Consider the following 12,500-nt stretch of genomic DNA (forward strand, 5'->3'; position numbering starts at 1 on the left):
GTTGGTGTGTTTGGTGTGTTTGGTGTGTTGGTGTGTTAGTGTGTTGGTGTGTTAGTGTGTTGGTGTGTTTAGTGTGTTGGTGTGTTAGTGTGTTGGTGTGTTTGGTGTGTTGGTGTGTTAGTGTGTTGGTGTGTTTGGTGTGTTGGTGTGTTAGTGTGTTGGTGTGTTTGGTGTGTTGGTGTGTTTGTGTGTTGGTGTGTTTGGTGTGTTGGTGTGTTTGGTGTGTAGGTGTGTTTAGTGTGTTGGTGTGTTTAGTGTGTTGGTGTGTTTGGTGTGTTGGTGTGTGTAGTGTGTTGGTGTGTTAGTGTGTTGGTGTGTGTAGTGTGTTGGTGTGTTAGTGTGTTGGTGTGTGTAGTGTGTTGGTGTGTAGTGTGTTGGTGTGTTAGTGTGTTTGGTGTGTTAGTGTGTTGGTGTGTTTGGTGTGTTAGTGTGTTGGTGTGTTTGGTGTGTTGGTGTGTTTAGTGTGTTGGTGTGTTTGGTGTGTTGGTGTGTTGGTGTGATGACACAGTTGCTCAGCGCAGCGTTAAAGAACACACACACACACACACACACGCACACACACACACACACACGCACGCACACGCACACACGCACACACTGATGTTTCTCTGGAGTGACTCTGAATCATGATTTATTTTTAACTCTTGCAGCAGTAATCATCTTTATTTGTGTTTGCTGACCGATGACTGTGTTTCCTCTTGAACCTCTCACCTCCTTTGTTTTCTGGACATTTCTAAAGCCAGTGTGACGCTCGCTCATAGAGGGGCGAGGCCTGCGACTGTTTAGAGACTCGTCCTGGCTGTGTGCAGATGGTCAGATCTGTTGAGAGTCAGTGTGACTCATTCAGGATTCAGTGAAGCCAAAAAGCAAAAAAAACACAACTCGTCCGCTTCAGTCGCTGCCAGCTCAGGCTGGAAACACTCCAGAGCTGTGTTCATGAACACTCTGTGAATCTGCAGCTTCTGGACGCCGTGTACAAGCCAATCAGCCACACCAACAGATTTGATTTAAACATGTTGACTTTGTATCAGAGTGACTCTGTCTCTTTAAAATCACCCGACGTACTCTGTCTCTTTAAAATCACCTGACGTACTCTGTCTCTTTAAAATCACCTGACGTTCTCTTTAAAATCACCTGATGTACTCTGTCTCTTTAAAATCACCTGACGTACTCTGTCTCTTTAAAATCACCTGACGTTCTCTTTAAAATCACCTGATGTACTCTGTCTCTTTAAAATCACCTGACGTTCTCTTTAAAATCACCTGACGTACTCTGTCTCTTTAAAATCACCTGACGTACTCTGTCTCTTTAAAATCACTTGACGTACTGTCTCTTTAAAATCACCTGACGTTCTCTTTAAAATCACCTGACGTACTCTGTCTCTTTAAAATCACCTGACGTACTCTGTCTCTTTAAAATCACTTGACGTACTGTCTCTTTAAAATCACCTGACGTTCTCTGTTTCTTTAAAATCACCTGATGTACTCTGTCTCTTTAAAATCACCTGACGTACTCTGTCTCTTTAAAATCACCTGACGTACTCTGTCTCTTTAAAATCACCTGACGTACTCTGTCTCTTTAAAATCACCTGACATTCTCTTTAAAATCACCTGACGTTCTCTTTAAAATCACCTGACGTTCTCTTTAAAATCACCTGACGTACTCTGTCTCTTTAAAATCACCTGACGTACTCTGTCTCTTTAAAATCACCTGACGTACTCTGTCTCTTTAAAATCACCTGACGTACTCTGTCTCTTTAAAATCACTTGACGTACTGTCTCTTTAAAATCACCTGACGTTCTCTTTAAAATCACCTGACGTACTCTGTCTCTTTAAAATCACTTGACGTACTGTCTCTTTAAAATCACCTGACGTTCTCTTTAAAATCACCTGACGTACTCTGTCTCTTTAAAATCACCTGACGTACTCTGTCTCTTTAAAATCACTTGACGTACTGTCTCTTTAAAATCACCTGACGTTCTCTGTTTCTTTAAAATCACCTGATGTACTCTGTCTCTTTAAAATCACCTGACGTACTCTGTCTCTTTAAAATCACCTGACGTACTCTGTCTCTTTAAAATCACCTGACGTACTCTGTCTCTTTAAAATCACCTGACATTCTCTTTAAAATCACCTGACGTTCTCTTTAAAATCACCTGACGTTCTCTTTAAAATCACCTGACGTACTCTGTCTCTTTAAAATCACCTGACGTACTCTGTCTCTTTAAAATCACCTGACGTACTCTGTCTCTTTAAAATCACTTGACGTACTGTCTCTTTAAAATCACCTGACGTTCTCTTTAAAATCACCTGACGTACTCTGTTTCTTTAAAATCACCTGATGTACTCTGTCTCTTTAAAATCACCTGACGTACTCTGTCTCTTTAAAATCACCTGACGTACTCTGTCTCTTTAAAATCACCTGACGTTCTCTTTAAAATCACCTGACGTACTCTGTCTCTTTAAAATCACCTGACGTTCTCTTTAAAATCACCTGACGTACTCTGTCTCTTTAAAATCACCTGACGTTCTCTTTAAAATCACCTGACGTACTCTGTTTCTTTAAAATCACCTGACGTTCTCTTTAAAATCACCTGATGTACTCTGTCTCTTTAAAATCACCTGACGTTCTCTTTAAAATCACCTGACGTACTCTGTCTCTTTAAAATCACCTGACGTTCTCTTTAAAATCACCTGACGTACTCTGTCTCTTTAAAATCACCTGACGTTCTCTTTAAAATCACCTGATGTACTCTGTCTCTTTAAAATCACCTGACGTACTCTGTCTCTTTAAAATCACCTGACGTACTCTGTCTCTTTAAAATCACCTGACGTTCTCTTTAAAATCACCTGATGTACTCTGTCTCTTTAAAATCACCTGACGTACTCTGTCTCTTTAAAATCACCTGACGTACTCTGTCTATTTAAAATCACCCGACGTACTCTGTCTCTTTAAAATCACCTGACGTTCTCTGTCTCTTTAAAATCACCTGACGTACTCTGTCTATTTAAAATCACCCGACGTACTCTGTCTCTTTAAAATCACCTGACGTACTCTGTCAGCTTTTTAACGGCTCCTGCAGGAGACACAAGAGTCTCTATAACCCTCTTTTATTACCTGAAGGTCTTAAAACTTCTGCTGCCTGGCTGACACACATTCATAGAAGAGTTGATTTATGTGTTTGTCCTTATAAATGAATAATGAAATGTTTGTAGAGACATGTTCTGCCTCTCAGGGCTGTATGCAGTGACAAAGGAGGAGCTGGAGGCGATACAGTGGGTAGCAGAAGAGTAGCACATGCAATGTCACAGCGGAAGATCCAACATAATCATATTTACAGTCAGAGATATAGGATGGACTGTAATATGACCTCTGCTCCTCCTCTGAGCGTGTCTGCAGAGCTTCATGGAGCTCCTTCACACACACCTCTGCTCCTCCTCTCAGCGTGTCTGCAGAGCTTCATGGAGCTCCTTCACACACACCTCTGCTCCTCCTCTCAGCGTGTCTGCAGAGCTTCATGGAGCTCCTTCACACTCACCTCTGCTCCTCCTCTGAGCGTGTCTGCAGAGCTACATGGAGCTCCTTCACACACACCTCTGCTCCTCCTCTGAGCGTGTCTGCAGAGCTACATGGAGCTCCTTCACACTCACCTCTGCTCCTCCGTCTGTTCAGATTATTTTCTGATGTTTTTCAGTGTTATTAATGCACCGCTGCTCCGAGGTGTGTGATGTTTTTGATGGTTATTAACTAAAGACAGATCACTCAGAGTCTGTTACCTTCTGTTTGATGGATGTGATGCAGTTTGATTGTTCACACGTCGTGTTATTGATCAACGAGAGTCTTAATGAAACACCCTGATGGTTAAAAAAGTGAAAGGATTAAATCACATTTGAGTCCCTTTGTTGTTCAGTTTAAAGGACGTCAGCAGAAACGTGTGTGTGTGTGTGTGTGTGTGTGTGTGTGTGTGTGTGTGTGTGTTGTGTGGACTATGGGGGAGGGACGGCCTGTTGTGTGATCAGTATTGATCTCTGAGAGCTTGTGCTGCAGGCCTAATGTGTCTGTGTTACATATGTGATGTGTGTGTGTGTGTGTGTGTGTGTGTGTGTGTGTTAATGTGTGTGTGTCTCACGTGCACGTCTGTGTGTGTGTAGACGAGCAGCTACGCACAGTGTTGGATGATCAGGTCTCCCTGCAGAGTGTTTTCTGATCACAAAGATGTGTTTGTGTGTTTGTCTGATAATAAATGTGCGTCGCTCCTGCAGCAGCTGATTATCAGTCGAACAGGTCACATGACCACCGAGGGTCAAGGGCAGCGACAGTTCGGGGCGCAGCGGCGTGAAATTACATGACATACTAATAACAATCATGTCAGCCAATGAGAGCACACGGTTAACTTCACAGAACGATCGATTAGTGACCGCTGCACGATAACACATGCTCACTGAGGCGGCATCGTTCTTCTTCTCTGGTTTCACAGCTCGCTCATGCTCCTGTCTCGTTAGCTCAGGGTGTATGAGGTAGAGCTGCTTATGGTCAGATAATAAGTCCCCGACTCACTCAGATATGTTCAGTTTCCAGAGAGAGAAAACATCCTGTTGATCATCTGTTGGATCTCTAAATCATGAGTTTGTTTTAATGGATTTATATTCAACTAAAGAAGAGTTATTGATTTATATTATATGTAAGTGTTCTTATACACACACAGACACACACACACACACACACACACACTGTCACAGCTTGTCAGTATGGTGTTGTATTGTGGGAAAGTGCTGCCCTCTTGTGTTACATTTGAGTATTGCAGCACTGAGACCCTAACAAATGCAAACACATATCAGTCATAAGAAGGACAAAGTAATGTTTAAAGATGGGTTATATCTGGGCTCGTTTAGTTCTCCTGAAAGGGATTCATGGACCAAAGAAGAACTTCAGCTTGATGTTAAAAAACCCAAGGAGCACTGATAGCCTAGTGGAGATGTTGTGCACCCCATGTAGAGACTGTCGTCCTCATCGCAGCGGCCGTGGGTTTGAATCCCACCTCGGCCCTTTGCTGCACCTCATCCCCCACTCTCTCTCCTCCCAACGTTTCAACCAGTCCTGTGCTTTGGATCAAGCTTCAGGTTTACCATGACCTGGATGACTGAGAATCTACCCTCAGTCTACACTGATATCCCGACGTTTCCCGTCTCTCCTCAGCTGTCCTAAACATAACGTCAGAAATTATTAAGATGTTGATTAAATAAGGGTTTAAACCTTTTGTTTGAGATTATATTTGAGCACTTTTTTGTTGTGCTCACCTGCAGACTCAAACGACCTCATGTCATGTTTAACTGTTAAATGTTCAGATCTTTTCTGGAGCAGTTTGATGATTCTCTCTCTGATCCTCAGCCTTCACTGTCTGATCTCATGTTTGTCTCATCGATGTAAATAAAGTAAATAAAGTGAAGTTTCCCTCTTGATTGCAGGTCATGGACACTCTGTCCAAACTGTCCCACACAGCCACAGCCCAGCAGACGGGAATCAGGTACGTCCGGTCCAAAGGAGACAACAGAGCAGAATTTAAAGATCAAGTTTATTTCATACCAACTTATAAAACAACAACATGAGATCAAATATGACACGTGTGTGTGTGTGTGTGTGTGTGTGTGTGTGTGTGTGTGTGTGTGTGTGTGTGTGTGTGTGTGTGTGTGTGTGTGTGTGTGTGTGTGTGTGTGTGCGTGTGTGTTTCAGGCCGTTCCCGTCGGAGGAGAGTGTTGAAGATGAAGACATCTATAACCACCTGGAGGACCTCATTGAGTACGTCTGCTCACACATGCTCACTTTAAATGCAGCTTCACTAAGAAGGAGCACGCCACAGCGATATGCATTTTATATATTTAATGATAGATCACATGAAGGAGGAGACAGAGGAATAAGTGTGATGGCAGAGGGAGACTCAGGATGGGGGTTCTGTCTCAGAGCTGACCACGACCCAGACTGAGCAGAGAATTAGATGAAGGAGGGAGGATGGAAGAGAGGAAGGGAAGGAGGGATGAGGATGGATGAGAGGAAGGGGTCCCGCTCCCGACCCTAAGTTAATATATGAACTTCATTAGCTTTCAGAGTGTTTCCCTAGTGTGGGTGGAAAACATTTAGTCCCTCACTCAATCACTGAATCAGGACATAAAACATCTCCAGATGTCTCTTTCTCGCTCTCTCTCTCTCTATCCACTGTCACCAAAAAGATTTTAAAAAATCTTTAAAAAAAGAGAAACCTGTAGGGGTAGAGTAAAGTGTAGAGCTCTGGTGTTGTTGTGGCAGTGATGTGAAATTTCTAATTTCAATACTTTGTACTCAAATGTCGAGATTTGGACTTAAATTGATCCATAACACTACTTAATACTCAAATACAGAGGTTTATATTTGAAAAAAGTGGTTTTAGGGTTTAGTTACTCTTTAAAGTGTTTCTCTGTGTGCTGCAGTGAGAAGAGCGTGGAGGATGAGGAGGATCTGTACGACTGTGTGTACGATGATGAAGAAGGAGGAGAGATCTACGAGGACCTGATGAAGACTGAAGCTCTCCCTCCTCCGGTGGGTCGTCTCATCCTTCACCACACTCACCTCTTTTTATTTATCTCATTCATACACACACAAAAAACAACAACAAGTTAGTATTAGCTTAGCATAACCCCTGGAGGACGTCTGTCCTCTGTGTTAAAACGACAGGATCTAAATCTTTCTAACAAACACCTTAATCTCACCTGGGTTCAGACTGAAGTATAAAACAATAACATGAGTGTGTGTGTGCAGGCCTTTCAGAAGCAGGCAGAGACCGACATCAGGAGCTGCTGTTTAACGGAGCTCAAACAGACGGAGGAGAAATACACAGAGACTCTGGAGTCAATAGAGAAGGTAAGCACACACACACACACACACACACACACACACACACACACACACACACACTACCGGGACTGGAACCGGCAACCTTCTGGCGCCCATCCGCAGTCCCTACAGACTGATCTAATCGTGTCATCTCTAGTTTGATGTAAAGATTTGGCTCATTGAGATTAAGTTCCATTAAACTTATTTCAGCTTCTCTGACTACAGAATATGAAATTCATTCCTCACCTGTCCCCCCTCCTCACCTGATCGCTCACACGACTGAAGACGTCCTCCCGTCCTCACCTGTCCCCCCTCCTCACCTGATCGCTCACACGACTGAAGACGTCCTCCCGTCCTCACCTGTCCCCCCTCCTCACCTGATCGCTCACACGACTGAAGACGTCCTCCCGTCCTCACCTGTCCCCCCTCCTCACCTGATCGCTCACACGACTGAAGACGTCCTCCCGTCCTCACCTGTCCCCCCTCCTCAGCTTACCTCCTCTCCACCTCTCCTTACCTGTCCCTCCCTCATCTCCCCCCATCTCCAACTTTCCTCACCTCTCCTCCCCCGTTACCTGTCCTCTCCTCATCACCTTATCTTTACCTTCCTCACCTCTCCTTTTCTCCTTTCCTCCCCTCCTCACCTCGTCGTTTTGGCTCTGGTTGGTAAAAGGTTGCGTGCAGATTTCCCAGAGGTCTGTGCGGGTTGATGACTTTGGCTATAAAATGTTTGTGGACATTTCCTCGTTCGCCCCTCTGAGACGTGGAGGTGAGACAGGAAACCATTAAAGTCTGAAACCAAATGATTGTGGCGGTGTTTCTGCTGACTGCAGCTCTTTTACACTCGGTTCTATAATATCATAACTTCTCTAAAAATGACTTTCTCACTCTGACTGCACAGGGACGAGCTGCACTCACCCCCCCCCCCCCCCCCCCCCCTCTCTATCTCTCTCTGCAGCACTTTATGACGCCCCTCACCATGTTTCTGACCCTGGCCGAGATGGAGAAGATGTTTGTGAATATCCCGGTGAGTCTACATGATAGAGCTGTTCACACAGTCCTCCAGGGTCGGGAGCTTCATGCAGGAAGTCTGTCACTGTCCTCGCTCATGATGCTTGTTGTTTCTCTGACCCGTGTGATGAAAAATCACTGATGTCATAGAGTAACCATGAAGGGATGAGCTGCGTTAAAGCGTCCGTGCTGCTGTGTTTCAGGATCTGGTCAAAGTTCATAAATGTCTGCTGCTTGAGATCCGGGAGTCGGTGCTCAGCAGGAGCGCTCAGGACCTGTACCAGATCTTCATCACCTACAAAAAGAGGTACTGTGAGTCCATGTCAGCTCTGTGTGTCCCCCCCTCCCCCCTTCCTCTTCTTCATGTGTTTCTCATCTGGTCTCTCAGGTTGTTGATTTATGGTAAATACTGCAGCCATGTGGAGACGGCCATCGCCACTCTGGACCACATCTGTAAAGACAGAGAGGACGTCCGCATGAAGCTGGAGGTGAATCTGATCCAATGATTGTTTAGAGTCGCAGTGACATGACAGAAGACAGAGAGCGCCCTCTGGTGTCAGCCTGAGGCACTGCACTAACGTGATGTGTCTCTTTGTTGTCTCTGAAGGAGTGTTCAAAAAGAGCTAACTATGGGAAGTTCACTCTCAGAGACCTGCTGGTGGTCCCCATGCAGAGAGTCTTAAAGTACCCACTCCTCCTGCAGGTAACACCTCCTCTAACACCTCACAAGCTCCTCTTTCACAACTACAACCATTGTAATGGACAGGAACAGGTTAACATGTCGTAACGTTACACGTCATATCAAGAGAATCTAAGACGATGTCATGAGTCGGGACCCACAGTGTTTTATTTTAAGATATTAGTTTATAAACCTGACAGAGGTCGTAATGAATACTTTAAATAGTTAGAGCATGTGTTGTTCAAAGCTCACGGCTTTGTTGTTCTTATTACGTAACGTGAGAGTCAACAATCTAAAGTTTAAAAAGAGCTGGTGACACAAACATCCGGTGAAACCAGAACACCCGAGAGAAGAAAAAGAAGATATGCACGCACACTTCTCAACGCCACAAAAAGGTTTTTAATAGTTTCAAAAGTTTTCACCTGCAGAAGACTTGGAGTCGTAATGTTGTTGTTGCACCGCCACGCTCCAGTCAGAGCAATGTGCTCAACACACCACATGCTCTTGGATGTTCCAAGGTGCAGGCTAAAAACCCCAATCTGTGGAACAGTCTACCTGTTAATATAAGAACGGCTCAGTCCATCAACAACTTCAAATCTTTGCTTAAAACTCACCTCTTTGCTCTGGCTTTTAATACAATTTGAGCTTGACATTTTTAAATGTTATTCATGCTTCTATTTATTGTGTTTTTATTGTGCTTCATTCTATATGTTATTTTACTTGTTGTTTTTACATTGTGTTTTTGCACAGCACTTTGGTCAATCTAGGTTGTTTTAAATGTGCTATAGAAATAAAGATTGATTGGCGACACGGGGCCAGTTCAGTCTGTCCGGGCTGATACCTGTCTGCATCATGTTCTTTAAAATGAACTTAAATAGAGACCAGATGAGCTGCGGTGAAACCTTTCATGAGCAGAAGGTCGTAAAGATTTAAGAGAGAGAGAGAGAGAGAGAGAGAGAGAGACAGACAGAAACAGAGATGGGGGGGGAACATCGTGCAGGAAAGGAGCCACAGGCCAAACCCGCGTTCCCCTCTTCTAGGACTACAGCCTCTGTTCATGGAGCGTGCACACTAACCACTAACGGCGCTACCATTTAACCGTTCTTAATAAAAAATCAAAAGTCTCTAAAATGTTAATATCCCATCAGTCCCGTCTCCTGAACAGTACGAGCCCTGCATTGATTCTTTTAAACAATTAAACTCTGTGTTGGCTCTTTATGTTAATATTCAAATCTGATATTTAATAAATACATTTTCTTTACGTTTCTCTTCAGGTTGAGTGTTTTTTTAAAAAGCTTTTAAGTCCAAAGGTCCAACTCACACTGAGGACGTATGAAAATGTTTGTGAATATATCAGACTATGAGCAGTACCACTCTGTGCCACTAGGTGGTGCTGCTGCTGCTCATGTTCCCCTCTCTGCTCTCGGTCCTGTCTGACTCTCTCTGTCTGAAACCTCGAGCCATTAATCCCAGAAAAACAATATTTCAACTTTTAGTCTCTTCATTCTTTTCTTACAACATAACTACAGAAAAGCAAAGAGAGAGGAGACACCTGAGAGAGTTTAGAAATGCATCAGAGCTAGACCCGGGTTGCAGTGCATGCTGGGACTTGTAGACTCTGCAGAACATGTTTAAACATGTTAATTTAATAAATGTGACCTTTGATCCCTAAAGTGTCCTCTGGTTTCTCGCCTTCACGGTGACGGGATGAACATGTTCACTCGTGTGATGTCACTTCCTCTTTCTGCTTCTCTCTCTCTCTTTTTTCATCGATCTTCCTCCCTTTCTTCCTCACTGAGTCTGCTCATCATTCCTCCACCGCTCAACACGAGTCACTCACAGACTCCATCATGTATGGCCCCTGCTATCAGACCCCCCCCAAACACACACACCTGCTCTGAGGTAGAGCAGGTTCAGATAAACAGACTGCTGATAATAACACCCAGGTTCAGCTTGACTGACACCAGGGATTTAAACAGTGTGCTGAGCAGACCTATATATCTCCCTTAGCGGCTCAGTGTGTGTGTGTGTGTGTGTGTGTGTGTGTGTGTGTGGACATGCATGGTATCCCTCCTTATCCTGCTCTGCTGAGGTCTAGATGTCTTGTTTACGCTGCAGCACTGACACAGGCAACCAATTTCAGATACACACTCCTTCACATACACACACTAACAAGATAACTACACACACACACACACACACACACACACACACACACACACACACACACACACACAGAGGATCTGATTTATTCCAGGACAGGATTTGTCTCGCGTTCCTCTCAGCATATCTGCGGTGGCAGCTCTAGCTGCTCATGTGTGTCTGCAGCGTGATAACAATGTTCATATATTTTTACATGTTTGTTTTGTTCCATGGCTCAGAGATAACTGCTGTTTCTGTTTACACTTCTGGATTTAAAATAAAGAAAATGAAGCTCCTGCTTTGAGCTCTTTGTCTGCAAACAGGCAGCCAAACATAATCCTCCAGAGTTTTAAAAAAGAAGTTTCTGCAGCTCTCAGTGAACGCGTCTCACCTCTCAGACGAGCTGCTCACAGAGATCAGAGATCAGACCTCTGACCTCTGACCCCTGACCTGTGCCGAGGCCGGTCTGGAGGTCAGATTAAAGGTTCTTTTTAAATAATGGAGATGAGGAATGGGGAGTTAGGGTAATCAGAATTATTGTATGTATTCCCAACGTAACCTTTGACCCCACTGTGATGGATGTTTTGTTTCTGTGTCACAGGAGCTGCTGAAACACACTCATGACACCACGGACAAGAGCAACCTGAGGACGGCGTTGGATGCCATGAAGGTACGACATCAGTTTGTCCGTCTGATTTGATGTCCACAGTCATATCCCAGCATGCACCTGCAGTCAGCACTAGGGCTAGGGATGAAGCTAACGGTAGCTAACAGGTTCCCTCAGATGAATTGGTGCCGTTTAATTGGTCATGGTGATATTGAACATTATTGCACATCTCATTTTTAACTCATATCGTGCCGGTCAGTCAGCTGCTCCATCCCACAGCTGCAGAACCAAACGCTTACTGAGTCCTCCTTCCTCTATACTCAACTCCTCCTTAGAGCTCGTCTGTGGTTTGAAATATTCTTTATGTGAATTTTTAAACTCTGACTGATCGGTGGAGTTTGTGTTGAACTGTATTTCTACCTGAGACATGATCTCAGTCTGATGTAGCTTTAACTCTCAGGTCGACATGTCATGGCTGAAAATAGACTTTAAGATATTGCAGCATCGTTACAAGTGACTGCATGTGCACGGTGTTTGACTTTACCTGCTTTTATAAACTCTGCATGTTGTTGTAAAGCTCAGTGGAGCCTGCAGGCGGGTCGAGGTGTAGCACACGGGGGGGCAGTGAAATAACATGCTTCTTTCTGTGCTGGGGGGGTTGGTTTCATTTTCAAAGAGAGTTTCATATATTTCTCTTCCTTGTGTGCAGGACTTGGCTCAGTACGTAAACGAGGTGAAGAGAGACAACGAGACTTTACGGGAAATAGATCAGTACCAGAAATCCATCGAGAACCTGGTGAGTCACCAGGTTCTCGATTTGTCGTTTGTTGTTTTTCTACCCGATGACGAAGCATTTCTCCACCTCTCCGTTCTTTGGAAATGTTTCACAAAACGTCCTTATTTTCTGCAGAATCAGCCGCTGAGCACGTACGGCAGACCCAAAGGTGACGGGGAGGTACGCGTGGCCTCGGTGGACAAACGAGCCAAACAGGACAGGTGAGGTGTCTGAGTGATCGACAGCAGCTGAACCACAGTCAGGTTCAGTGTTTTTGGAAAAGAGCCAGAGTGTGTGTAACTGTACCACTAAGTAAAGCAGTGTGTCGTGAAGGTGAAGGTTATTCCTATCTTAGTGCTCGTCTGAACGTCAGCTGCATGAGAGAATCCATCTCTGTAGAGACGTCACTGTAACGTCTCTG

General features: G+C 44.4%; 1 protein-coding gene across 3 annotated transcripts in view; it reads left to right on the plus strand.

The window, feature by feature from the left end:
• The window catches only part of LOC132994009 (guanine nucleotide exchange factor VAV3), an 82,454-nt gene that overhangs the window by 44,013 nt on the left and 25,941 nt on the right, over nt 1-12,500 (plus strand). For 2 of the 3 annotated variants that reach the window (XM_061064074.1, XM_061064075.1), the window contains exons 3-12: nt 5,467-5,525; nt 5,732-5,797; nt 6,463-6,571; nt 6,791-6,892; nt 7,824-7,892; nt 8,080-8,364; nt 8,484-8,579; nt 11,299-11,367; nt 12,014-12,100; nt 12,215-12,300. In XM_061064074.1, coding sequence (XP_060920057.1) covers nt 5,467-5,525; nt 5,732-5,797; nt 6,463-6,571; nt 6,791-6,892; nt 7,824-7,892; nt 8,080-8,364; nt 8,484-8,579; nt 11,299-11,367; nt 12,014-12,100; nt 12,215-12,300 — 1,028 coding nt within the window. The remainder of the gene's footprint in view (nt 1-5,466; nt 5,526-5,731; nt 5,798-6,462; nt 6,572-6,790; nt 6,893-7,823; nt 7,893-8,079; nt 8,365-8,483; nt 8,580-11,298; nt 11,368-12,013; nt 12,101-12,214; nt 12,301-12,500) is intronic. The other variant, XM_061064076.1, reaches the window with a different exon arrangement.

The sequence above is a fragment of the Labrus mixtus genome, chromosome 19, assembly GCF_963584025.1.
Source record: "Labrus mixtus chromosome 19, fLabMix1.1, whole genome shotgun sequence".
Taxonomy (NCBI): Eukaryota; Metazoa; Chordata; class Actinopteri; order Labriformes; family Labridae; genus Labrus; species Labrus mixtus.